Source organism: Centroberyx gerrardi, chromosome 11 (genome assembly GCF_048128805.1).
Source record: "Centroberyx gerrardi isolate f3 chromosome 11, fCenGer3.hap1.cur.20231027, whole genome shotgun sequence".
Classification (NCBI taxonomy): domain Eukaryota; kingdom Metazoa; phylum Chordata; class Actinopteri; order Beryciformes; family Berycidae; genus Centroberyx; species Centroberyx gerrardi.
This window is the reverse complement of record NC_136007.1, coordinates 17,043,439-17,071,400: the sequence shown is the minus strand read 5'-3', so window position 1 is coordinate 17,071,400 and position 27,962 is coordinate 17,043,439. Positions and strand designations below refer to the sequence as shown.

The 27,962-nt window shown below is 43.5% G+C and overlaps 1 protein-coding gene across 3 annotated transcripts in view; it reads right to left on the bottom strand.

The window, feature by feature from the left end:
• Positions 1–1,561: 1,561 nt before the first annotated feature.
• sptbn2 (spectrin, beta, non-erythrocytic 2) overlaps positions 1,562–27,962 on the bottom strand; it is a 48,915-nt gene continuing 22,514 nt past the window's right edge. For all 3 annotated transcript variants that reach the window (XM_071898214.2, XM_071898215.2, XM_071898216.2), the window contains 35 exons: positions 27,563–27,654; positions 27,313–27,393; positions 26,069–26,184; positions 25,571–25,683; positions 25,263–25,450; positions 24,917–25,034; positions 24,060–24,218; positions 23,568–23,870; positions 20,053–20,206; positions 19,536–19,930; positions 19,146–19,409; positions 18,843–19,054; positions 18,270–18,407; positions 17,925–18,144; positions 17,222–17,758; positions 16,018–16,220; positions 15,831–15,921; positions 15,479–15,625; positions 14,772–15,035; positions 13,929–14,153; positions 13,730–13,819; positions 13,228–13,506; positions 13,004–13,134; positions 12,661–12,865; positions 12,176–12,550; positions 11,770–12,014; positions 11,513–11,651; positions 11,210–11,294; positions 10,848–11,044; positions 10,536–10,663; positions 10,360–10,435; positions 6,921–7,099; positions 6,359–6,532; positions 5,777–5,819; positions 1,562–5,643 (listed from right to left, as the gene is read on the bottom strand). In XM_071898214.2, coding sequence (XP_071754315.1) covers positions 5,428–5,643; positions 5,777–5,819; positions 6,359–6,532; positions 6,921–7,099; positions 10,360–10,435; positions 10,536–10,663; positions 10,848–11,044; positions 11,210–11,294; positions 11,513–11,651; positions 11,770–12,014; positions 12,176–12,550; positions 12,661–12,865; positions 13,004–13,134; positions 13,228–13,506; positions 13,730–13,819; positions 13,929–14,153; positions 14,772–15,035; positions 15,479–15,625; positions 15,831–15,921; positions 16,018–16,220; positions 17,222–17,758; positions 17,925–18,144; positions 18,270–18,407; positions 18,843–19,054; positions 19,146–19,409; positions 19,536–19,930; positions 20,053–20,206; positions 23,568–23,870; positions 24,060–24,218; positions 24,917–25,034; positions 25,263–25,450; positions 25,571–25,683; positions 26,069–26,184; positions 27,313–27,393; positions 27,563–27,654 — 6,582 coding nt within the window. In that variant the 3' untranslated portion in view covers positions 1,562–5,427. The remainder of the gene's footprint in view (positions 5,644–5,776; positions 5,820–6,358; positions 6,533–6,920; positions 7,100–10,359; positions 10,436–10,535; positions 10,664–10,847; positions 11,045–11,209; positions 11,295–11,512; positions 11,652–11,769; positions 12,015–12,175; positions 12,551–12,660; positions 12,866–13,003; positions 13,135–13,227; positions 13,507–13,729; positions 13,820–13,928; positions 14,154–14,771; positions 15,036–15,478; positions 15,626–15,830; positions 15,922–16,017; positions 16,221–17,221; positions 17,759–17,924; positions 18,145–18,269; positions 18,408–18,842; positions 19,055–19,145; positions 19,410–19,535; positions 19,931–20,052; positions 20,207–23,567; positions 23,871–24,059; positions 24,219–24,916; positions 25,035–25,262; positions 25,451–25,570; positions 25,684–26,068; positions 26,185–27,312; positions 27,394–27,562; positions 27,655–27,962) is intronic.

Sequence of the window (27,962 nt, the reverse complement as noted above, 5' to 3'; positions counted from 1 at the left end):
ATCTACCTACAAGTCAGCTGCCAGGGCAAAGTTAGCCCGCCTGCTGTAGTGCAGAAAGTCATGGAATAAACTTCTTCTGCTTCATGCACAATTGCGGCAGACAAGACGAGTCCTAGCATTGCTGCCCCTTACAGGATAATACACAATCTTACAGTAGCCAGTGAGTCAAAATAAAAAAAAATAAAAAAATCAGAATTGTTACCCAGCTGAACCTTCAAAGATTCAAACTAAATTTATTTCTAAAGGATTCAGATCCCTGGGTCTGAAATGTTGAAAACTCCTTTTCTCAATATAAACTTTAGATGTTAACTCTTTACCATGTCAAATCATGAATCACCATCCTCTCAGACGTTTTAAAGCAGTTTATGGCCATAATGAAAGCAACGAATATCTCCAGACAGCGCTCCTTGAAAGTTTGCTCTGTCTTTTTGTCCATGACCGATTCTTCCTCAACACCCTCCACTGCTTGAACATACTGTAAGACAATGTTAGACCTCAAGTATATGACTTGATCATCCTCAATCCCTTGCCTTGACTGTTTGCTGCTTGTACCATGACTTCTTCCTCACTGACAGCACTTTTTTCACTCTTACTTCCATTCTCCACTGAGCAGCCATCCTTTCCACGTCCTCCACGCACTATACTGAATAAAAATACTTCAGAATATGTGAACACATACATTCAGCTAATTCAAGAGTGTATTTAACTGTTTGTATTCCCAGTGTACACCCTATTCAAATCGCTGCTTATTTTGTTCAGTTCAATTTCAATAATAATTTCTCAGTAGAGGAAGCAATTGCAGTTTTCCCGAGGCGCCGCCAGAGGGCGCAGCGCATAGATAGAGGAACAACATAATACACATTGTAGGCCTACATGTTGGACAAATAAGAAAAAAAGACTGTTTCAGCTGTAAAGTGCTTTGATGCACTAGTTTAATAAATGTGAATTATTTACTTTAGATAATGATAATCTTAATATCTTTTAGAAGTTGTTTTATAAATTTAGTTGCAACATCTGTCGCACTGGACTCCTGCTTTGTATTAGAGTTCTACTATATGGAGGAAAGGAAATCATTCTCCCACTAGAGTTAATCAATCTACAAATATGAAATATTCAATCTACAAGCATGTGGAATGACTCATTGTTATGATCAGTAACTCAAACATGATTTTTCTTCAAATACTTGGTGTTTTTGGTGTTGCTTTAAGTCTAGACTATCTATTGTTGTAATATTGCAAATTTTAAACCTTTGCACATTATTCTATTCTCGGTTTCAAAAAAGACTAGACTTGCTGATCTTGATTTTGGACTCCAGGGAAACAGCCTTTGGTCTGGACTTGATTTTGCTGCTTGTCATACCTTAACCATGCCATGGCCCCCCCACAATGAGTCAGGGTCCCACCTTAGGCACCCCAGTCAAAGTTTTGTGCACACGCCACTGCTGACAGCTTCATAAAGATCTAATTTGTTGACAGTCTGTCTCACCTGTTCACCCTGCAGATTAAAAGCACTGGAGAGGTGGCCAACCACTTTTTAACATTTCAAAAAAACACAATCGAGCTGTTTTTGATTAAACCATGTTTTATTATTCCTAATATTAGATGTAGATACACAAGTCAACAAACATTATTTTCGATCTGTAATGAAAATGCTCCACAGCACACTGACATCGTGTGGAAGGGTCTGGTATTACAGACACGTACCTGAAAATGGACAGCAGTTATAATTGTTGCAATAAGTTGCATTAGTAACAGTAGTAGTAGTAGTAATAACAGTAGCAATAATGATAATAATAGCAATTAATAATAGTAGTGGTATTAACAACTCTGAATTACCCACAGAGGAAGGAACAGACATTCGTCAAAAGTAATGAGAAATGAAGGTAGGTGGACAGGCTTATCAAACGCTGCAAGACAGACCACTGGATGATAAAACACAAGCTCCCACTAGACAGCAAGTTCCTGCCTTCTTCTAAAAAAAGGAAGCTCAAATTGCCACCAGTCTTCTTTTTCCACTCATATCTACTTATCAAGTAAAAGATTGTTTTTTTCTTCATAAGTACTCCATTGTTACAAGTTTTTATAACTAAAAACTCATCTCTTTGACATCAATAATACATACTTTCCATTTTCTGGCCAAAGCTCACCAGTAGCACAATGTTATTTTAACAGGATGCCATATGCAACACCGAATCACAGCCAGCTGAGTGAATTTCCACAAGACTGGATCGCCAGGGTCATTCTGCATTGAATATACAGTACAGTATTTGTGTGTGAGTGTGTGTGAAAGAGAGAGAGAGAGAGAGAGAGAGCTTGTGTATGTCAAGTATGGTCAAATATTTTTGCTTCATGTGACCAATTTGGCCACAACTAATTTTGAGTCATGAATATTAACATTCAAATGAACTGGTAAGAAAATACATTGTAGACCTTTAACCTTTGAATTCACTTACATTAACTGGCTTTCTGTGCCTGATGTGCAGATCAGAGATAAAAGGTAGATAATAGCCACTAAAGCAGCTCATCCATGGGGGGGGAATGAAACCTCCATTTGAAACTGTTCACAGTGAATGCTTATGGAGTCGGCTCACTTATGTATGCAATGAGCTCATTAGCTCCGTTCCCAAATAGTGAACATGTTGACAGACCTTCAGGGCCTAAACTAGGCTGAAACCAGGAGCTCCGTCTCACACCTGGGACACAAACTCCCATCCACAGAGACAAGGCAGTCAGTTTAAGTATGGGCTAATTACTGTCAAGTCAGTTCAGTCGTTCAATATAATATTTCTCTTCTCTGATTTGAGAATTCATTACACATACAGCTGTTAGAAGGGTGTTTCTGTGGAGCGGTGGTCCACAGCGGTTCCACATTCATTTGGGACTGGAAAATACTTTGCTCACTGCTTTAGATTGTGTTTGGCCAACCCATCTAGACCATTTTAAAACCACTGAAACCATATGCAAATATTTATTTCCAGTTGTTTTGTGTTATCAGACATTCCTGTGTACTAATCCACCCTCCACAGCACGGGCTTCATGGTATATCATGCCATGCTGCCACCAGGGTTGGGAAGGTTACTTTCAAAATGTAATCCAATACATATTACTGATTACCTGCTTAAAATTGTAATCAGCAAAACAATCCATAAGAGTAATTAAACTCAGTAATGTAATCCAATTACTTTCTGTTGCTTTTTGATTACCTTGGCAGTTAGAAAAAGCAGTTCGACACTTGAATTCAAGTTACCAATTATAGTACAGTACAGTTATCAACAACAAACAGCAATTACTTCAAGATGTATAAAATTATGTTTCTGTCTATAGTCTAACAATCTAAATGCCCTTTTCCTTTCAAGCGTGTTTCTGAGGAATCGAATGCCGTGACCAGTTTTCTTGGATTACTGTAATCCCATTACATACAGTCAGTTACTCCCCAACCCTGCACATTAAGTGATCTCATGTATGTGGGGAACATCAACACAGAGGAGACTTTGGAGACGACAATGAGACACGTACAAGTATAAACCTACATGAAGTCATGCCACATAATGCAAGAGCTCATCTAAGAGACGATTTAGGCCTGTTCCCCCTCTGCCACCGTTACCGAGCAGAGCGATCCGTGGTTACTATTCTTCAACTTCCAACACATCTGTCTGCATATCGCACCTGGGTCTCTGATCCACTGACATACATTAGATCATTGCCAAGGGGCACGTTTTAAACATTCGTATTCATTCATTTGTACTGTGAACAATAAAGCTTCCTTTTAGTGGGCAAGAACCGTTGGAATGGAAGGAAAGGCCCGGGCGTCTACAAAGGTTCAGCGTAGCAGTCAGTGGGTTCAAGTAAGGCTCGGTACGCCTCTCTCCCTCTGGTCGCACATGACAAAGCACATTCTTCGCCACTTATCCAATCTCACTTCCACACCCCTCACCCCACCTGTAATGAGACCTGCCAACCCTCCGTCTGTCCCGCTGCTGTCCTCGCCTCCCTACAGTCTGACACAGAGAATGTGCTTCAGCTTTGGACCTACAACCTGCCCACACAGTGCCTTCACAGCACTGCATGGAGAGAAGGTAGTAGGCGTTTGAAGAGTGAAACGGAAATCTGAAAATCATCTCGGAGGACTGCTTAGTTCATTGGTAATTTTAGTTTATACAAATAAAACCAAAAACAAAGAAAAGCCAATTTTAGAAAGTCCTCCCAAGTTTTTTTCTGTGTTTGTGTCTGGTTTCTGTGTGCATGTGTGTACCGTAAGAAAAGCAGCATCCATCTGGCCACCTTTGATCAGGAATAACATAAACGTGCAAAATCCACAGCACCACAACTCACACACACACACACACACACACACACACACTAGAAAACTAATCTTCTCTGCTTTATACAGAAACAAAGAAAGTCAAAAATCAAGCAGAAAAGATCACTCAAAAGAAATAATCAAATACAGGCAAAATTAGAAGATAAAATAAAAAATAAAACCACTTTAAATATATATATATCATTTTCCCAATGGTGAAACTCGTGATCACTTACTGCACACTGCTAAAATTTATTGAGCTTTATTTTTTCTCAAAAACACCTCATAAACTGTCATTCCTAGAAAAAAAAAAACATTACAAACAGGGGCAAGCCCAACATTCTCCACTAGTTTAACCAAATTTTTGTTTTGCTCCACAACATGAATCAAGATTATCTACTGTCAAATTTATTAGTTTCTTGTTTTCTCAAACCAGCAATAGCAAAAGATAAATAATAATAATAACAGCAATAATATTGGTAAGGTTAATAACATCAATACCAAGAACAAAAAAGAGACTGATGTGGTCCTCCCCAAAGAGAGACAGCATGAAAGGGGGGGAAAGGAATAAAAAAAGAGTGTGCACCTTAGTGGAACGCCATCATCCATCGTTTCTGGTATTAGTGACACAGCATCAAAAAGGCTTGGCTAGTCGAGACTCACCGAGAGAAAATATTTTAACGGAAGCAGAATCAAACAGGTGGAATGGAATTGACCCGGGGCCGTGAGAAGAAGTGTAACTCTAGGCCCCGCTAACGCTAACCGCCGCCGCCACTCCTTTAAACAACCGGGTTTCTGTTAGTGACTCAGAGGAATGAGCTCTGCCTGTTGGCTGAAACCGCCTCAGGAAGAGGGCTTTCGTTTGCTGGGTGCAGCTGAATGTGAAATATCGAGAAGGAAACGACAGATAAAAAGGGAGAACGAGAGAATGAGAGAGAGAGAAAGAGAAGAAACGAAAGGTCTATGTAAGCCACATAGCTGTCGACAAACTCCTTAGGACCAGCACTGAGAGCAATGTGTTTGTATGACTTGTTTGTACTTTCCTTTCTGCCTGTTTCAGTTTGTTGAAATTTTGACAAATGTTTCCATCAATGTTTTTTTTTTTCTTTTCTTTTTTCTACAAATGTTTTATTTTTTCTTGCCAAAGAAGCTGAACCTCTTCTCGCGATCCTTCTCTTTGCCGTCTTTGTTGCGCATGGTGACGCCTCCGGCCTCGCCTGAGCTGGGGGAGATGGGAGGCATGGTCATGGCTCGGCTGAGGCCCCGCGGGCCGCCGGGCGACTCTCCCGACCCCCCTGCTGGAATGGAGCAGTGGATGGAGCGGATCCAGGAGCTCATCTCCGCCTTCACACACACACAGAAACGTTTGTTACTCCTCCTCATTCAGGCACAGAGTCCCAGTGCACCGGAAAAGATTGTTTTTACATAAAACCTTTCCATATTGTTCTATTCTAATAATTCTGTTTCATACACTCACCTCATCCTTTGCTTGGAACAGGTACTCTTTACCGTCTCCTAGCCTGCAGACACATTGAAGAGAAGCGATAAGTCAAGGCAAAACTATAAACATGCATACATACTTAAATGTACTATGTTTTTCATTATCTTAAAGCCATTTTTATCTAAAGGCTTATGCTTAAATGCTTGAAATTTGTTTCTTAGACAAATATAAACAGTGAAGTTGATGCCTATGTATGAAGTTCTTTCCAAAGCCTTTGCCTTTCCATCAAGGCAAAGGGCGGCTACTTTAAAGAATCTAAAATATAACATTGTTTTAATTTTGTTTAACACTTATGTGTTTCTCTGCTTAATTCCATTTGTGTCATTTCATAGTTTTGAGTCTTTACCATTATCCTAAAATTGGAAAATAGTAAAAATACAGAAAAATGTGGTGTGTCCAAACTTTTGACTGGTAGTGTACATTAAAATACGTCTCACTATTTCACCCATTTTCTTGGCATTTCATCATGGCATTTCACTATATTTCATCACTTCATTATCATAGGTTGACAGCTGTATATTCTCCATTGAGGCCTTTATTTGCTCTCTCTCCTCTCACCTGAGCTTGAAGACATGTTTCCTCTTCTTGTAGTCGTGGGCTACCTCGCACCCGGCCTCTCCCAGGCTGATCGGTACCTCTCCATGGTATGGAATGCCGTTGCTAGCGCTCTTGTTGTCCTTGTAGAAACCGAGGCTTCCTTTCCTAAGGACACAGTACACGTTCTGCCAGGACCTACGGGGACAGAGACAGGTGATTAGGAGGGGCAAGCATAGAAGTCAGGCATAAAAAAAACCTCTGTCAATTAACAGTAGATATATTTCATGTAAATATATCTACAACGTCTTCCTTTTTTATATCTGCCAGTCTGCTCCTACGCCCCTGAAATCCTTTCAAGTCTCTCTTTCAACTGATTGGGTACAGCATGCCTCCATATCCCCAGTTTGACTCAGTAATACTGCAACTCACAGCTTGATGATGTATTGTTACCACATATATTTGGTAACAATGGTATAATCTTTTTGGTATAATCTTTTTCTTTGTCAATCAGTTCTACTAAAATCAAGTTTTCAGTGTTTGACCGTCCTGATCTCAAAGTCCCAGCATTCTCCACTTCACCCACCTGGTAGCTGCCTTTTTGCTGTGGGACTCCATCTCCTGTTTTCGACAGAGCATCCCCTCCATGGCTTCCGGCTCTGAGTCCGCTCCGCCCCGGCTGGGTAAAGTGGCAGACGGGTCGAGGCGAGAGGAGGCCAGGCCGCTGTCCCGGCCCGGGCCGTTCACCGACTCCGACTCTGAGCCCTGGGGTTCAAAGCAGAACATGAACGGTAGTCAGGAGGCGGGAAGACGCGTGGTTGTAAGCAAGCGGTGAGCAGCAAAGCAGCCATTCACAACCATAGATGAAAAGCCATGATGACTGTTGCTTTGACGGCACATGAATACCTGAGATAACAACATAGCATCGGTCCAACAGGGCCACATTAATAACCATTGCATTACACTGACTTTAAACAGTCGCTCAAATAAGTAACTCCAACTAATCCCCACCTCCTCCAACATTCTGCTTAGGTATGCACTTAAAATAAGAAAAACAAAAAAAATCCACTGTTACAGTAAGGAGAAAAACTTATTCTCTTCCTCCCATATTTTCCCATAAACTATTTAAAGGATAATGATGTTTTAGTTTGGGTTCAAATACCACGCATACAGAAAACATGTTTGCTACACTAAGCTTGAGTATTCTCAAGTAAAGTCCACCTCCACCCTTACATAAGGTAACATGTACTGAAGGAACCTGATATCAGATTTGTTAGGAAGAGGGGAAGAAGTGAAACAATTTTGAAAGGTAAATATTGTTCAAGCCTGCGTAAAATCTGTGTAACATGAGTGAGACGAAAGAAAGGGATAAAAACTTTTACAAAAAAGATTCATCTTAAGTTTTACAAAATATCTAAATTTGATAAGTTTACGATATATTTAAGTTTCATGAATTTCTTTGCCCCTTCAATAGAATAGAGTACTATGCATAGAATACAAACAAAAAATCCCAGATAATTCATTTTGTAATGAAGGTCAAGGATCTCAGTACTTATTGAGCGACTGTACATATCAAAAGGATAATAGCATAACACACAGAAACACAGACACAAAAACACAAACACAGAGACACAGTTCAACTCTCTAAAGCCTTTCATCTCAATCACAATCACATAGATGAGGACTACGACAAATGTTCTGACTTATTTACAATATTAATCCAAAATATCAAATCCACAGACAGAGGGATGGGTTTTAAAACATACAGTAATCCTGTATTTGCATCATGACAGCAGCAGAAGGCATTGTAAGCTAAGATCAGAGTTTTGTGTTTCTTCCAAATATTTCTAAAAGAGATCCATTGTCACTGGTTTTGTTTTCCAGCCAAAATGTCAAATTCTACTTGACAGAATATAATTTCCTTCCATCAAACCTCTTTTTCTACAAAGAGCAGTTAAAATGACTTCAGCAAATGGTTTTCACACCAAACTCAGGAACACCACGTCTAGGGGAAGACTAAAATGAACAACCTATGTATACATTTGCTTCAAACTATTACAATTACCACCACATTAACTACTGTAGTTTCTACTTTTACAGTCACTCCTGTCCTGGTCAATATAGGCACATGTGCAACAGCACCCAGACAGGCTTCAACATCTCCGATCCATGACCAGAATCTGCTCATGAATCTGCATCATGCCTCGGTACAGCAATGGGACTCATTAATGACATTGCGCAGTGCATGAATAAATAAAGCAATGGTTGCATCTGTGACAGAGAGCAATGGCTTTCTCAACAGAAGAAACGAGGCACTGCAGTTGACCAGGAGCTGAGCAAAGGGCAGTGAGGGGGGCGATGAGGAAGCTACAGAGCCGACCGCGGCTTGGTACTCACACGCTCCGGCTGCTTTGGCTTACACACACGTTTAGGCTCTGATTTCTTTCCCACTGACAACGATAGCGATAATGACTGCTGGTAAAAATGCAATAAGAAAGTGTTAAGAAATCTTTGTCTGTGGCAGAAACTTGCTGACACTAATTAATAGTGGTGCCCTTATAGATTTTTCTGAATTGACTTTCAGCCACATTACCAAACAAATGATTAATTTGTTACCCCCAACTCTGTCAAAACAAGTTAAGTAGTACAATCAAAGAATTGTGTGGGCTCAGCTTCAAAGTGTATTCATTTGCCCTGGGCTCAAACATTGTGTGCCACACCTATGTTTTATCTAAGCAAATAATAACCATAGGCCTGCCATAGCTGTGTCTTCAATTCAATTTAAATATATTTGTCTATGAAACAGAAAGCTGTGTGTCATTTGTGTGTGCATAAGTGGATGAGTGCATGAGGGGGAGAGATAGGTTTAGAAATGGAGGCCTAACCATGTTCAATTACACCGGCCAATTCATCATTGAAATATACTGTGCAGAAGTCATATTTTTACCAGTATGATTGACTTTGAGTTGCAGCAGTCAACAACACACAGCAAAGAAAAGTGTAGAGGTTTTTCATATTTGTTTGCCAGATGAGGCTCACCCAGATAATACAGAGATGACATGAGCCGGACTGCTGATCTCACCTAGTTGCCTTATTAGTAAGGCTGTAGCCCATTATAATGTTTGCATTGAGTCATAATTTCAGATAAACTGCTTCCACACTATGAACTGCTTTGCCAACTTAATTTATAGTCAAAGCGAAAATTTTCTTTCCTGTTAGTCAAGTCAAGTCAAGTTTATTTATATAGCCCTTTATCACAAGCATATCTCAGAGGACTTGTCCCTCATATAAAACACTGTTGATAGTCATCGTTGCCTCTTGTGTTTCACATGAATTGACATTTCTTTCAATTATACTTAAGGAGCATTCTCCAATGGTAATTTATGATTCAGAAGTTTAATTCCACTCCAATGATAATTTTAAAAAAATCTTTCAAGTTGGTAATTATATGACAAGGAACAACTAATCAATTTGTGAACACCGTTGTTGACTACAGCAGAAAGACAGAACCTGACAAGGGACACACACTTACAAACAAACAAACGTACATGTCTTAGATATATGACGTACTTACAGGTTTGGATTCCTGTTAGAACCTGCAGCTAACTTGTGGTATATTTTCTGTCAACTTCATAGTTTGCTGCAAAATGTTCTTTTGATAACGTTTGCCAGTAGTGTAAATTTGCATGTGAACATTTGTTGTCACAAACTCATGGCAACATTGCTGCAAATTTCCAACAATGTTTCAGATTCTGGCAAATTTCCCAATGAACTCATTAACTCAGATATCAAACACTGAACATATTTCTTTCAGGTCCATTTCAAAATATGGTAGGTGGACAAGACAACATGGAAAAGACATAACAGGACATTACATGGTACAGCCCTATACTGATATTGCATAGGTAATTAATATTGCATAGGAAATCTAGGGGGAAAAAACTCCTTTGCTGCATTGTGGAAGTAAAAATTGTAAAATGAATACTGTAAAAATATTTACACTTATCCTCAAAAACATGTCTAACCTGCGATGTGTCATTGTCGCTGTGTACTCCATTCACTGATACCGACTGATTCAGTGTGGTCTGGTCCAGACTGGTTCTGTGTAAAAGAGAGAGAGAGAGAGAGAAACCCTGTGAAATCAATGTCTGGATATACAGAAACACCCTTTAGCTCTAGCAGGAACTCCCTGCTCCTTTACCTGGCTGCAGATTCATGTGCTTGACTCTCCGTCTCAGATTGTGCCACTTCTTCTGCTAGGAGTGGCGTCGGGGGTCGCCGTGCTCGCTCCTCCTCCTCTAGCCTCCTCTGGAGCTCATGCTCCTCCAGCTGAAAAATGGAAACTCAGTAATGCAATGCCAATGTCTATACACATCCTGAACAAGGGAAAGTCAACACCTCAATTCATGGATTTAGTGGTGGTACACATCTGGCAGGCGGACACACAAACCAATCTCCACGGCATATTTAATCAAATCTTTGATACCTGATCTAAGTCCCCCCTGTCACTTACTGTAGTGAGTTTTTCCAGCAGCACAAAGCGCTCTTCCCAGCCTGCAGCGAGCTTCTCAAAGGCCTCATGGCGCTTGATTAGGCTCTCCACCTCATCCACGTTTGAGCCCAGCTCTGCTGCTCGCACCAGAGGCTCCTGTCCTGCCAACCAAGACTCTGCCACATAGGCATCCCGACCAAACTGCAACACCTCCAGCACTGAGACACAGAGACAAAGAGAGAGAGAAAAAGGGATAACATTGAGATAATGAGAAACTAAAACACATACATAGTACCTAAAATTAAATTAAAATTAGTTAAATAGACGCACATACAGTAACACACACACTTACACAGACCCTGAAACATGTTCAATGTACATACCAATTTGTAAGTGGTCCATCTTGTCTTGCCACTTCTTGTTGATCTTGTCCCTCTTTTCCTGGAGCTGGGCCAGCTTTTCCCGGATCTGTGAAGCAGTAAAGATCAGGTAACACATCAACAACAAATGAGGACACATGAGAAGAATGAAATTAAGCAATAATCTATGATGAGCCATGGAATATCTAGCCATTTAATATCAACACTAATCATAAACATGTTCCATTTTTCCTCAAAACTGTTTCTTGTGAATGTGCATGAGAGTGTGACTGAAGATATCTGTGGAAGTAAGCGGGTGCAAAATACCTCATCAGCTGCATAGTGATTATTGTTGATGAGACTGTTTCCCATCTCAATACAGGCAGTGAAGCTGTCTGCCCTGGTCTCAATCTCTGACTTGATGTCCTGGTGATTGGCAATGACCAACCCTGCAGAGGACACATCCCTGGGACAAAAGAGAAGAGAGAGGGGAGATTGTAAAGACGTTTTAATAATACCTATAATTGATCATGCCACCGAACTCATTAAGTCAACTGGAGAATTAAACCGAGAAGCAAATTCACCTGGGGCTGTCATGGGCATCAATCTGCAGGTTGACACCGTCCATCCAGAGCATGAGGTCTCGCACCATGTTGAAGAAGCGGAACTTCTCCACGGTGTCCAGCAGGAGGAGCCTGCGGGCCTGGCCAGCCTCCAGCAGGCCCTCCCAGGCCGAAGTCACGGCGTGTTCGCTCCTGTGAATCTCCTCAGCCTTCTCCCCAGCGTAGGCCTTCTGTAGCCGTGCTGCATCATCCTGCACCTGGTTCACCTGGCAGGTGGAGGGGGGAATAGGGGACATTCAGTTTAAAAAAAAAAAAAAAAACACACACCTCTCTCTGCTTTCTTGCCATCTACTACACATAGTACACAACAGGTAGGACAGTATTTCTCCCACTTCTGGGTTCATTGTTTTGAGATCTGACAGCTGACCTGTCCGCTGAGGGCCTGGATGTCATGCTCGAAGGTGTTGTGCTGTCTGTGTAGGTGCTGGACAGTGTTCAGGTCGCGGCCCAGGTCAGATGGCAGCGCCTCCCTCTTCTCCTGGACGCGGCCAAGCGCCTCCATGGCGTCCTGGTGGAAGCGGTGCAGCTCGTAGGAGGCGGCCAGCATTTGCGTGCGCGTGTCAATCAGCTCCAGCAGGTCGGCCCAGGCCTCGTTCAGCCCGTCCTTCCACTCGGCCACACTGGCGTTCTCAGGGTGACCAGACTCGATCAGGTCATCTGCCAGACCGTTCACACCGTCCACACGCTCCTGGCCAATGGTGCTGGTGTCACGAGCAAACTCCCGGAACTTGTCCCTCAGCATCTGAAGAAAGAAAAGACAGGTATTTGCAAAAGTGAGCAAAAAGTAATTAATTCAGCTTTACTTCCCTGTGCTTCAGTGTCTGCGCTGCATGTGAATGAGACAAAACTCACTGTGACGTGTTCATAGTCCTGTCCCAGTTCATGGGAGCCAGCGACCACCTCCCTCTCAGCAATCCACTGTTCCAGATCATCCACCTCCCGCTTTAACTGGGTCAGCCTCAGCCTCTCCTGAAGCCGCCCACGACGCTCCTCGGCAAGGTCTTTCAGCCCTGCGTACAGCTTGTCCACTTGGGCTTGCCGTAGGGTGATTCTCTCGCTATTAAATTGGAAGGAAATCAAGCTCTTGATCAGTGACAGTGTGTGAACAATTTGGTACATCACCATGCATGTGTGGAATTCCAGTTTTATTATGCTGATGATGCTACAACATTCAGATCCACTTGTATCCTCTCACCTCTCTGGATGTTCACTGGTGACCATGAGGCGGCTGCTGTTGGCGAGCTGGTGAATGGTTTGGGCGTAGTCTTCGAGCGCCTGCTCCAGGGTCTGGTGCTTCTTCACCATCACTAATGCGCTTTGCTCATCCTGGGAGGCAAACACAGGAAAATTTTAAGATTGTGAAAGAGCAGCATTGTTAGTGGTTGCATCGAGAGAAATTACACGTTTCTCTCAACTCACCTTGGCTTTTTCCTCTGACATCATGTGTAGCTCCTGCTCTCCCATCCAGGCCTCAGCCTCAGCTGCATCAGTGTAGAACTGCTGGGCGCGGTTAGCCTCTACGAGACGGGCGTGACGCTCATCTGTCTCAGCGATGAGCTGGGCCCACAGGTCCCTCAGCTCAACCAGGCGGCCCTCTAGGGCAGACTGCCTCTCTCCATCCACCTCGCTCTGGGTCCTGCCTCGTCTATGGATGTCATCGATACGAGGCTGATGGCCCTGGATCTCCTTCTGCAACGTCTGGACGAGAGAGAGAGAAGATGTTCACTTTTATTGGTGGGTAGGCAATATTTTTCCTCACATTTTCCCTTAGGTCTATAGTCAATAAAAGTATATAATAATTTGAGCCACAAGAGGGTGTCAGTCAGCTCTATCTCCCTTCAAATCACTCTGTTTTCAATGCAACATTTTTCAAGTATCAAATGATAAAAAAGCAATAGATGTCTATTGTCCATCACTGTACCTGATTCTTCTTGATCAGCAGCTGCACAGTGGGCAGGTCTTTTCCGTGGTCTGTGGAGGTCGCCAGTGGCATCCTCTCCTTCACCCAGAGCTGAGAGAAGAACAACAGATGAATGACTGAGGCAATGAGACAGACAGGCAACAGAAATACAACTAGATCAATATATCATTTGTGTAGTCAGTCAGGTAATCCCACTCACAATTTCATCCTCCAGATCTCTGTTGAACTGATGTGCTTCTTTGGAGGCGAGCAGCCGCTGTCTCCTCAGTTTGAGAGGGTCCTGAAGTTTGCCAAAGCTGTCGGTGACACGCCTCTGCTGTCCGTCTACCTCAGCCAGTCCGGCATCCTCCTGGGACAGGGCCAGGGCCTGAGACTGCAGGGACTGCACCTCCTTCTCACGCACCTCCATCTGGTGCTCCACCATCTACACAAGGACATTACAGGATTGTCAGACAAGATGGAATTACCATTTGTCACAGACCGAGACCCAGGTAATTGACAAAACATGCGTTTGTGAATACACAGCATATGTCATGTCACAATTTTATTCCAATTTAACACAGTGGGCAAGTATACACCAAGATATTCCTTACTTGAATGTAAAAAAATTTTGGTGAGATACCAAACAGGCCTCTGGGCCAAGAACATGTCAATGGAGCAAAATTATCTCCACAAAATTCTCCTGAAAATGGTAATTATTAAACTAAAACTATTATACTAAATGGCTCTGGGTAGCTGCACACACATTCACACAAAGTAGCTTCAGGGTCTATGATATAAGGGCAGGTACTCAGAATAACGAGGATAGTTGAAATTATATAGTTTAAGCTCTTTCATCTTTAACACACAAGTATGTTGATTTCAAAACTTCTAAGGGTTGATCTTCTGGATACATGATCTTTGTTTCATTTAGAACTTGCCTTAATCGTGTCAGTATAACTTTAAACTTTCAGAAGATTTAAAAGATCTCAATGTAACATGACAGCAGCTCTTGTGAGCAAAGATGGCACAGATTGTGCTCAGCCTGTGCAGCGTGGTCTACCTGGTGCTTCTTGAGCAGGATGTTGACACTGGTCAAATCCTTGCCGTAGTCGTCGCTCTGCAGCTGACCGTCCAGGTTTTTCAGCCAGACATCCAGAGCTGAGCAGCTCTGTGTAAAGAGCTCTGCCCTGTTGGCATCAAACAAGCACTGGGCCTTGGTGCGGGTGGTGCCCTCCAGCTCCTCCCACTGGCGCTGCAGGCCCTCCAGGGTCTGCTGCACCACAGGCTGCAGCTCCGGCTTCTCCATCACCAGCGCCTGGCCCTCCTGATTGGGACAGAAAATGCATGAGGACAGAGTTTCCTTTGCATTCATTTAGCCGCTGTGTCACAGCTGGAAAACTGTCCCCACAGCACGAAAAATGTATATAAAATGACCATGGCCATATTGCTCGGCCTGCCCAAAAACAAATAAACTATTACAATTACAGCACAATTGTCTATATCATAAGTATCCAAATAAGAGCCATTGGAGTAGATGTTGCCATTCTTAAACTGCAACACCTACTAGAACTGATCCTGGAATGGGCCCAGGAGCAAATCTGGGGTTCAGAACCAAAATTACCCTCACCACCCAAATCTACAAAAGAATCTACAGGCATTGCATGAGGAGATGAGGAGGATGTCAAAGTGGTGTTCATATTCGATTAAACTTGGGCAAATCTTTTTGACATTAATGTATTCAGTAATAATGATGAAAAATGGCCACACCTTATCGATTTTGTCCAGCCAGTCTTTGTTGGAGGCCAGCTCTGCCATGAAGGCCTGGTGTTTCTGCCACTTGCTGTGGAGGTTTCTGGCCTCGTCGTATGACATGTCCTGAGCCGTCAGCATCTTCTCATTGATCCACAACGTTAGCTACAGGGAACAGAATAGTTATTAAGTACAACTGATTCAAACTAATTCTATGGTATGTATCTGTTATGATTAAAGGAGCCATTTCCAATACATCTATCATATTCTCTTTGCAACAATGGGTGACTTTGGCCATGTTTCTCTCCTAACCATCATTATTTATTTATTCACCTGGCTATTGTTTTATTATATTTTCTGTTATTATTACCTCCTGTCCATCTTGAAGGAAGTGCTGAAGTTCACGGTTATCCTTAAGCTTCGTCAGCAGTTCATTTGCAGCCTGCTTGTTCTTTTGATGCCTGGAGAAAATTAAGGAGAAAGCTAAATGAGCCACTATTCAAACATTAAATCAAAGAGGAAAACTTTTTCTCCCTTCCTTTACTCTCCCCTCTAACCTCTCCTGGATGGAGTCAGCTTTTTCCTGGATCTTATCAGAGTTGGCGTTGCACTCATTAATGAGGCGGCGTCCGGCCTCCACCACTCCGGTGATCTTCTCCTCACTGGCCTCTGTGGTGGTCAGGAAGTCCTCATGCTTCTTAATGGCCTCCTCTGCTCCCTGAAGGCTGGTGGGCATCTCTGTGTGGGACAGCACATACTCCTACACACAGAGGACACAAGTGTTAAAGAATACATTTCTTACAGGCTATGCAATTCTATCAGAATTTCATGATATTTCTAACTAATGAAATAATGAATGTTTTGGTTTCCACAATCAACTCATAAAGTGTAATTGACAAAAAAATCACTGTTTGGTGTCACAGTCAATGGGCCATCCTCTGATTGGCCCTGCATTTGAATGTTCACATTTGTGTACTGCCAATTGGTGTGAGATGGCTATAAAACTGTGGTTTACACCCTACAGATCTAGGCCTATGACCCACTTACAATGCAGCTCTCTTTACTTCACTGTTACTTTGAAACAACTTGCTCTACTGTGAGAGCTAGGCGTGCGAGTACAAACAACTAAGCACACAGGTAAACAAACACCACCACAACCATGACATTTGCATAAATATGGGCAAGTACTGACAAAGTTTCTTTGGTAAACCAAGCCTGGGTGACAACACTGGCTGTAGCTGAAGAATTTAAGCTTGAAAACAATTTTACTGATCAAAAGCAACAAAATCACTAGCATTTGTTGAACTGACATTAAAAATATTAAGACTTTCCATGCAAATAAAGCACATTTTAGTAGTGATGCCATGGGGGCAGACATGAGAAATTAGAATTAGATTTATATTCCTATACTAATCTTGATAGTTATAGTAGGTAGGTTGAGCCTACAAAGAACTAAGTGACTAAAAACAGCCAGTCTTCTGTTTGTTTTTCCAATCTGAAAAAAGCCTCCTTCAGGAAGGAATTCTGTGTTTTGTTGTCACAAGTGAAAAAGAGCAAACAGTTCAGCTGATTGCAGTTATTCTAACCTATTCTCTGCTAAAAGGCTGACTTTGTAATAGACTTAAACTATTAGTCAAGCCTTTCCCTCACTCTATTATATTTCAGGTTTTGGCTTCAAATTTGGCAGTAGCTGCTACTGGACTATGTTTAGGTAGCACCTCACTGTCTCAGGCTTCAGCTCCATCATGTTTTTCTTGTTACCTGGCTGTTGAGGAAGGCCTCTGCCTGCTTTGCGTCTCTCAAGAAGGTCTGGAAGTCAAAGGCTTGGGCCAACAGGCTGTGGCGGTTCTCCCACATGCGACGCAACTCATGCCAGCCAGTGTCCAGAGCCTGCAGCCTCTGGGCCAAGAACATGTGCTGGGCATCTGTCTGACCTTGGGTCACCTCCTCACCGACCGCTCGCATCTTCTCATAGTCCTCCTTGTAGTTATCCACCTCGTTCTTGATGCTCTCGTGCTGGGCCAGCAGGCTCTCAGACTCAGGCAGAGAGGTGGGAATGTCCTCCGAGGCCACAGCTGTCTGGGTGCGGGACAGCCAGGACTGGAAGTCATCCAGATCCCTTAGGAAGCCCTGCAGCTTGCTGGCTTCGCCTAGCGACTCCTCGCGCCGCTTCATAGTGGCGTTCAACTCCTCCCACACCTCTTGAATCTCTGCCAGGTGCGCTTGAATCTCCTCAGCCTGGTCTGGGTGTTCCTTAGCCAGCTTTTCTGCCTCGTTTCTCAGGTCATCCAACTTGCCCTGAAAAGGCATGAAAAGGGATTTGAATGCAGGAACGCATGAAGCACATAATGTTATCACACTCAAATGTTGATCACAAATGTTCTTAAACTATTTATGGTCCAGTCTCTTCTGTTCCAAACCCGCATCCATACATTTCTAACTCTAACCTCCAACCTTTGCATACCTGAATAGCCTCCAAGTCCCTCTCCATGCCAGTGAGTTTGCGTTGCAGTGCCATCACTCCAGCCAGGTCATTGCCCAAGCTCTGAGTGGATTCAATAACCTTGGTCTTCTCTCTCATCCAAGTTTGGATCTCATTACACTCCAGGTGATAGTTCTGGATGTTAAGGGCCGACTCCAGTGCTAGCTTCTTTTGACCAGCCAGCTGTTCGAACTCCTTCCATCTGGGGACCACACCAAAGGCAATATTCAAAATACCAACCAGTGTTCATTACATACAAATATATTTCTGTGTAAAAGACATGGGTTTTACTATGCTGTCTGTACAGCAACATATGACAGCTCTGACCTGTTGTCGAGTTGGTCTTGTGTCTGGTGGATTTGGTCTTTGCTGCAGTTGTCAGAGCTTAACAGCTGCTCGGCCACCAGGTTCACATCAGTGACGCGAGTGCCCAGGTTGTTCATCTCAGGTTCCAGTGTCTCAAACCTGCAGCCACAGATAATACACAGCTTAATTTCACTCATTATCAAAATTCTAACCCTAACCCCAGAAGATAATAAGATATCTGCCAGAAAATGCAATGGCTTTTTATGTTTTATGGATAAGCAAGATTAGATCTACAAAATTATGAATCATGCACTTCAAATAAAAAATGAGAAAGCAGTGGCTTGTTGAAAATTATGTAAATTCTAATCATACTCTTTTAGAAAAGAGTTCCAGGCCTTCTTAAAGAAATTCATCAACAGTACCCCATATGCTTTATTTCACATATTTAAGTATATGAATGAATAGGCCATCATTATAAGCCTCAACTTCCATGCCTCCATCTTGAATAGGGTTTGCGGGATAACATGGTTTGCGGGATAACAAGAATGTAGCTTATCACTACATTTTAATTACTTGAATTACTGTCAGACTGACCTCTGCTGCACCACCTCCAAGTCCTCCAGTTTGGTAGGAATCTCCATGCCATGTAGCCACTGCTCCTTTTCGTCCACCCAGAGCAGACAGGCACCAGCCTCGCTGAACATGCGGTAAAGAGCCAGAGCGCCTTCCAGAGCCTGGCGCCGAGCTACTGACAGAGACTCCAGCTCCTCATAGCGTTGCTCTATAGCAGGCAGGCGACCATCCACCTATAGACAGCAATGCACAATAATTTAATATTAGAAACAGCACGACATCATGGAAAGAGTATGAAAGATGATGAAATATAAGCATACAAACCTGGGGGAAGCGTACGTAGGCCTGTGGCAGAGAGAGGGCCTGCTCGTGCAGGGAGTCGATGAGGGGGCGGTGGCTCTGGATCTCCTCCTCCACCTCCCGCTGCTTGCGAGCTAGAGTCTGGGTGGAGAACTCATCATGGCCCACCTCCTGACTGGACACCTGTCTAAACGTCTCCATGATCCAAGCCTCCATGTCATTGGCATCTGTTTGAAACTGGTGCAAGGCCACTGCTTCCTTAAGCCTCTGCTCTCTGAGCTGGGTTGTCTGGGGAGGAGGAACAACAACAAGATTACAAACAGAAAAAACTGCAATATTTGGAGAAAATGGCTTCATACTATTCCTCACTGTTTAGCAAGTGCAAAGAGTTGTGATTTAGTCAACACCACCCACCTCCTCCAGATGTGCCCACTGAGCACGGATGTCTTGGACCCTCTCAGTGACCTCGGGGGCTCCAAAGTGTCCCTCATTAACCAAAGCTTCCCCGGCAGCGATGCTGTTACCCAGAGGGCCGTAGCGGGCTGCCATCTCATCGCTGAAAGCCTCATGCTTACTGAGCAGGTGAAGGGCAGAGGTAAGGTCACGGCCGCAATCTCCACCGGCCAGGATCTGCTCCTGCTCTCTGATCCAGGCCGCCTCCTCTCCAATCTCCCATAGGAACTGCCACAGGCGCCGCGAGTCCTCCAGGCGCACCCTGCGTTCCCCAGCAAGCTGGCCGAGCTCATCATAGGCCCGGCCCAGCAGGTCAACCTTCTCACTCACCAATGCCGGCTCACATGGTTTATAGGCTGGCAACGAGAGAGGCATTAGAGCTTAGATTCAGTCACTTTTTCAGCCCACAAACAAACAGGTGTGAGAAAAGCTTAAAGGTTTGTACAGTAAATGTATAAACGCTTTTGTAAAGCCTCACCCTGTTCATAGGAAGTGAAGCGCTGTGCGGCTCCCTGCACTCCCTTGATCCTCTCTGCTTGGGCTGAGATGTCGGCCTCCACCAGCGTGTGCGTCTGCAGCAGGTCCAACACATCGTGCAAATGCTTTCCACTGTCCTGGGACTGCAGACGACCCTGAAAGGGGCACAAAAGACAGTGATCATCCCATCTGCAATGGAAAGTCCTTCATTCTGTCTGGAGCAGTAGCCAGGACACCTACACACCCACACACACAATGTGCATGGTGTAGGCAAGATGCCTTGAATGTTGTAGCTTTTAAATGGAAGGGGCATTTTTAAATCATATTATAAGTCCTTGCAGTCAAGACCCTCAAATGAGGAAGCACACAAACTTGAACACCCTACGAAGGCTCTGTGAAATGTTGAATGTGTTTAGACGACCTTCTGTGCTGGCTCTAAATCAATTTTAAAATCAGTTTAAGCTTAATTTGCATCCCGGCGTCTGCTTCCCCATTTGAATGTCTCGCACTAGGCTACATTTTAAATTACCAAACATCAAGGTAATTTAAATTTGAGGAAAAAAATACACAAAAAAAAAAAACTACACGAGAATGTCCAGCAGCGATGGCTTCAATCCATCGCCCTTGAATATAAAGGGAGCCAGAGCCTCACTCAGAGAAATGAAAGCAGAGAAAATTGCTCCGATCTCTTCTGTTAGAGCAGAAGGTCAGTGAGTTATACAACCAAATATTGGGCTATAAACACAATTAGAAGATTATAAACTGTGTGCAAGTGCTTCCAATTATATGGTAATGGGCGATTGAATCACTGAGGCATTTACAGCATGATTCCAGCTACCACTGGAAATTACAGATAGAAAAAGACATTATCTTAAACAACAGTCAAGCTGTGTAGTGGCTGGAAAGAAGGTTTTATCTGGAGAAAAAACTGAAGGGCTCAGGGTAGACAGGGGGGAAAGAATTGTTAAACAATTTTGATAAATTACGACAAATATAAATTGAAGCTGGGGGTGACACATGCTTCACTACCAAAAACAGTGATGTATTTCTTTGCAATGCATCACCCCCACACACGGTTTCTCGCTTTAGAAAGGTAAAGAAAGCCTCAAGTGCTAATTTTGGAGAAGGCTCACATTAATAGAAGCAACTACAGTAGTGCTATATTTGTACAAAGGTGGTAGGTGGCACTGGCTGATGAGGCCAAGCATTCAGAGCTGGAGGCAGTGCTGTGCTGCAGTCACATTTGATCTAAGTCAGGGGAGAGGCGTCATGCATGCGCTATTTTCTTTTTAAACAGATATGCAAATGATAGATGGAACTGGTGGTAGAGTTGACAAATTTCCAACAATTAATGAGTCATACCAGAATTTAGCTGGGGGCTGATTGTTCAGGATTCACCCACACACACCTATACATAACACTCACTGGCAACAGCAACATATACATATAACACCATAGACCTACAATGACAACTGGTCACTAAAACCACATGCACCCACTATTTCACCTCTGGCACCACCAGGTCTGAGTGTTAACACATGAACCACGTGAATTTGGGGTGCACACGGACTCGGAAGTGCGTAACACCAAGTTACGTAACAGGACCTCAGAAACCTGCTTATAAAGTCCTGCAGGCTGAGGCAGGTGATGCTCTTTCTCAGACAGTGCAGTGTTTCCCACACATAGACTTTACTTGGGCGGGCCGCCCAGGTATATTCACGGCCGCCAAAGTATATTTGGTGACCCATTTTAGCATTCTTTATTTTTATTTTTTATCCGTCCGAGAGAATGACGCCATCCGCGATCAATTAACTAGTGGACAATCTCCCCTCGCTCTACCCCTCCAGGGTTTCCCACACATAGACAACTTTGTGGCGGGCCGCAACAATATCAGCACTGACCGCCACAAATTTTCTTTTTTTTCACTATTTAATCATAGAACTGCGTGTAGCGCTTTGATTCGCTCAGCCCCTAATTGCTCCACGCGACCTCTCTCTCTCTCTCTCGCTCTCTCTCTCTCTCGCTTGCTCTCTCTGTTGCTCCCCCCCCCTCTCTCTGTTGCTCGGTCTCTGTCTCTGTCTCTCTCTCTCTCGCTCACTCGCTCTCTCACCGGACCCGTCTGTTCGCCTCCCACTGCACACACGTGAGGGATATTTTTTTTCCATGCCAAGAAGACGGCCGAGTGAATTCCCGAAAAGAAGAACTAACAGTTAACGTTACTCGGAATACAGCTGAGTTTCCGAGATTAGCACACTGTATAGCCTAGCTGCTAGTCAGTATCCACTGAGTGCACTGATAACGTTAATATTAACTTTTTAACTCTGACTCTGAATGTTTGCTCCCTCAATCCAGATAAAAATATTTTCAAAGAAGGAAAAGGACTCGTCCTGAGGAGGAGCAGGACAGTCTGGACCAGAGGAGCTGCTGAGCAGTAAAACAGAGTAGATAATAATGTCAAAGGCTGTAATGTAAGAAGATACAGGTGAGATTGACAGCAGAGAGAGATGTAGCAGGGCAGAGGGGCAGAAAAGCAGATTTCTCTGTAAAAGGGGTCTCATTTCTATTCTTCACCTTGTAGACAAAAGCAAGCAACAGACAGAACAGTGTAGCACTGTTTATATTTTTAAGTTGTGTTATCTTTGACACAAAGTACTTTAGATATATACAGGTTAGTTATTTGTTTGACAAATGGAACTATTTAAAATGGAGTACATTAGATAATTTTTCAGCCATCCTTTTTCAGGATCCTTTATTGATATTAGCTCCTCCATTTCTGTGGGAAACACTGCAGTGTGTGTGGTTGTGTGAAAGCTGAGCCAAGTTTCACTTATCATTATTACTATGACATTTCTAACACATTTCCAAATGCTACTGTGTGTGTGTGTATGTGCAGGGGTTAATTAAGTTCCCCGATGTATTATCTTTCTGTGAGACTGTCTTCTCTACTCCCTCTGACCGGGAAGCTAGGTGTCACTAGATACAAACTACAGCCAGTGCAGTTAGAGGTTTGTCCTCACACTGATATTCATTTCTTACTCTATATCCATCCCCCACTCCAACAGTTAAATCAAGGGGGACAGCTACATAGCTAACGTGTTCCATTTGCCAAAAATGCCCAAAAGATGCCATTCACACACAACTTGTCATGCAAATCCCTCTTCAACTGCCTCTAGGGACAGCAGCTATATAATTTTGGTTAGTAATACTTGTGCCTCTATCCTACTCTTTAACACTACTCTTTGTAACATTGGACTATTTGTTTCCCTGTTGCACTACTTCAGCCAGCAGAGACAAGGCAAGACCAGTCTAGGTCTGAAAGCTAATTACTTCTGTTAATGGGCCTCAGATCAGCGCAGACACTTGAGCTGCACTGGAAATATGCACAACAACTTGATTTAGAGGATTAGGAGATTTCTTTTTGTTAATTAAAAACAAAGCCAACAGAATGTAGGATGCAAAGCATAAGATAAAAAGAATGATGAGAGTGAGCGAGCATGGTGTTGTGCAGGTCAGTACCTTCATGTCTCCCATCCAGTCCATGATGTAGCGCATCTCCTGCAGCAGCCTCTGGAGGTCACGATGGGAATTCAGCCGTTCTCTGCGTGCAGCCAGAAGCTCTTTCAGGTATTCCCAGAGTCGAAGCACATTATCCCGCCGTGCGATTACACGCCGCACATCATGGTATCCCTCCGCCTCCAGCTCCCTGGCAACAGCCTCCACTGCGGCCACGCGCTCCCCGTATGCTCCGATGTCTGTCTCAATGGCTTCATGTTTACGAGTGGCAGCTTCCACGGCTCCCAAGTCTGTCCCAAAATTGTCCTAATGACAATGGAAAATGACAGTGACAATGACAGACTCATGACAGTTAAGAGTGTATTTGTAGCCACACAAGTTTGTTTGTGGACACAACACAATGATGGAACTTATGTTGCTAATAGGCTCAAGCACCTTCTCCTTGGCCAGGGTCTGGTGTGTGTGTGTGTGTGAGTGGATCTCATAGTGTCCTACCTGAGACACCAGCCTCTGGTTCTCACTCAGCCATGTCTCCCTCATAGCAGCTTTGCGGTCAAAGCGAGCAGCGAGCATCTCCAGCTTCTCTTGGCGAATCAACTCATTCCTCAGTGCCAGCTCACGTTCGTGCTCTGCCTTCTCCAGACGTTCCCATGCCTGCCAGGCAAATCAAAATACAGGAAGTTGGTAACATCCTGCAACTAGGATACCATCACTGCACACATGACACCAATATTGTGAGACTCCATTAAAAAGGGGAATACCACCCGTTTTGCCCGGCACCTATTACACGCTAAGCCGTCCCGGGGGGGGATCCCTATTTGCCTCAGCCCGCCCAAGGTTTCTTCCAAGTTTTCCTACTAAGGTTTTTCCTGGGAGTTTTTCCTTGTGTGCATTTAGGGTCTAAGGCTGGGGTGCCAGGTAGGTTAGGCTATGTAGATTAGGTAGATTGTTTGTCTTGCTAAATCTGCTCCTGCCTACCTTGTGTTTTTCGCTATGTTTGTCCTACATCATTTTGTTCACCATTGATTGTGTTTAGTTAGATCTAGCTAGACACATTCTCTGTAAAGTCCTCTGAGACATGCTTGTGATAAAGGGCTATATAAATAAACTTGACTTGACACTCAATTTAACTGCTTATAGATAGTATTCCTGTTGTCTAGGAAAATCTTAAGTGATCATGAACAACTCTTCCCCAAAGCACAAAACAAACTGCTTATTTTACATCTTGATGACATCACAGGTTCAAGTCTGAGCTCTCTGGTTTCTAGCTTTGGGAGAGAGTTGTTCACGTTCTCAAAGATACACAATATTCATCTTTAATGAAAGACCATATTTCTAGACAAAGCCCATACCTTATTGATGTCAGAGATGAGTTTGCCCTCTCTTGGCATGTACACTTTCTGGTTGTTAGCTCTCATCTTGCTTTGGATGGTGAAGAGCAGAACCTCCAGGTTGCCTTTCTCTGTGAATCTGTGAAGGACAAACATGTCAGACACCCCCTCTGTTCAGCATGTATTTTCATATTTCACATACTAATGGAGGACATGCAGTGGGTGCTATGTACAGTGCACTGCTGAAGATTTAGTGTTGTACCAAAGAATAAATAAACTTCTCTTCAATCCTCTAATATTCCCTGTTTTATATCCACTTTAAAACTCCTATATTGCTTTTTGTACCGCTTGTAAACCCTTGACTCACTTGGGGGGTTTCTCCACGGTGCGGTAGGAGTTGAAAGCCTGGAGCTGGTTCTGCACAGCACTCAGGGAGTTTGCTAGCTGCCGATCATTGAGTGTCAGGATGGTCTGCTCGATCCACTGCAGCAGGTCTGAGGCCAGCGTCTCATACTTGTCTACCAGCTGGTCAGCCTCGAGAGCATAGTCCAGCACCTGGGACGGAGAGGAAGGGGTTAAGCTGCAGACCAAGGCAACTGGGAGGCAAACAATCACTGTATCGTACATAAAATAGACAATGTACATATTCTCATGCATATATGCACACCAACTAACCTTGCCAATTCTTTTGCCCTCCACTGCCAGAGCCTTCATCTTGGAGAAGTAGTGGTAGTAGGTCGCCACGTAGGTGATGATGGACTTCTCATCCGGTTGGTCAACGTTGACATCTGGACAGAGAGAGCATGATCCATCTGTACTTGATCTACTGATCATAAACTCCAGCATGCGCAAACAAAAATGGCACAAACTCTCCTCTCAACATGGTCTCTTCAGAGTTAAACATGCTTGAGTCAAAACTGCCTTGAATGGGTGCCAAACTCTCACCATCTAAGGACATCCTTTGTGTGATGTCAGTGTAGCTGACATGTGATGTAGTGTTGTCTAAGCTGTAATTAATTCCAGTAATCCTCCATAGTCCAACAGCCCCGTCAAGCTATCTCGGGCCACAGGCACCAGCTTAGTGGACCGTGGGGAAGGGTTGGGCCCCCACTGTGACTCCCAAGGGTGCCCCGTGATTTTCTGGGGACTAGATCCTAGACTAGATGCACTCACCTTCCGGGTCCAGCAGCTTGGTAAGCCCCAGCTCCTTCTCTGCCACATTGAAAGCATTCTGGAGATTGTAGTGGGCATTGGACCTTTTCAGGGTGTCAAACTCAATCAGGTCAGATCTGCAGAGGGAGGGGGAGAGTTGATGCTTTTAATCAGAACAGAGTTCAAGGGAGAAAATAGTGCTGCTGAATACCAATATCATTCCTGCTGACATGTGTCAACTAACACCATCTTGTGGTCTGTTGTTTTCCTTCAAAGTCAACGCTTCTCAACTAGTGGGTTGCAACCTGCTCCAACAGGATCATGGACCAGGATGCACAAAAAAATTACACTGGACTTTTATAGAGGAAGTGTCACCTGCATTATAACAGATGTGTCATCTGTGGATTTGGTATTGTTGAAAAATACCTACTCTTTCATTTGAGCAATGTAACACTACTAAGACTGAATAACTTCTGGGACATTTTTTTGTTTACTTTTCTCATAAAGAACTCAGAAAACATATTGCTATTTAATACAGTGGGTGACAGTGGACAGTTGTGAAAAAAAGAAAAAGAAAGAAAGATCCGCCGCTCAACGTTGGCTATTCTAATCGCCCGCTTCGTTTTCTTTGCTCTAATTTGAATAGGATCCGATCATGTAAATGGCAGTGTCATGATTTACATAAATATCCTGAGGCTCGGTAACTCTATTTAAAGCAACTTTGTCAACAATATCAGCCTTAGGCATTTATTTAAAGAAACACTGCCAGTCCTCTATTTGACTGATGAGTCTAGGCAAAGTTTTTGGCTTTCACCTCACAGATCTGTTTCAACACAAGCACTTCAAGCACTACTATTACCAGTAGAGTGTGCAAGTGAGTTACCAAGCATGGCTCTGCATACAAAATAAGTGGGTTATTATTTCTGTGATCTAGGTCAACTTACTCCCAAATTTACTTTCATCCTTTTAGCCAAACTGCAGACTGTTTGAAAGAAGGGAGGAGGAGGAGGAGACCTAAATAGAAAATGGGGATAAAAACACCCCAGAGAAGTGTGATGGTGCTGCGACAGGTGCTCCTCATTATACAAAAAAAGGAAAAGAAGAGGGGGTCAAGATACTTGACACCTTTTCAGTTAGCGGCATGATTATCTAAAATCCTCACTTTCAAAAAGAGCCCCGGTTACAATGAATTCTATCCGGGCGTACGGGCCAGTTTCACATGACAGTGCAGCAGGTAACATGAAGTACAGGAAGAAGTCAATGACCTGTGTTTGTGCACGATGGCATTGAACGCCAGACCATCTCTCCAGCTGGTAGTGAAGTTGTGGACGTTGACATTGGGGTATCTGCAGAGACCAGATCAGAACTCATTAATCATTAACTCAACACAGCAAGATTCATCAGTAACCACTATAGTAATATCAAGAATAGCATATATGGTAGAATATATCTTCAATAAATTAACAGTATTTAGCCTATGTTCCCCCTGGCTCTCCTCCTCTGCCCCTTCCTCACCCAGCGGTTTTCATCTGGCACCAAAGCAGCAGGGCGTCTTTAGCCGACTTTTTCTCCTTGTTGTCCTCCGTCTCCACGCTGATGTCCTGGATCTGTTAGCAGAGCGTTCACTCAGTTAGACTCTGCCCACTGTTCATTTTACACAATCCCTATATAATTAGAGCTTCCGCTGACATTTCATCTGTACTACAGCTAATTATAGTTCACTATCTGATTGGTTTACACCAGAGTACAGATTTTCTCATTTTCAACGAGGGTCCAATTGTTCAGACAGTAAGTTATGACAGTAAGTCAATGACTAAAATAATGATATAATCTATTAAACACATCCCAGCAGTAATTGCCCTGAAAATCGTAACCAAGCAGCATCGACCTCTATTCCTCTGTGTTTGCCTGAGGA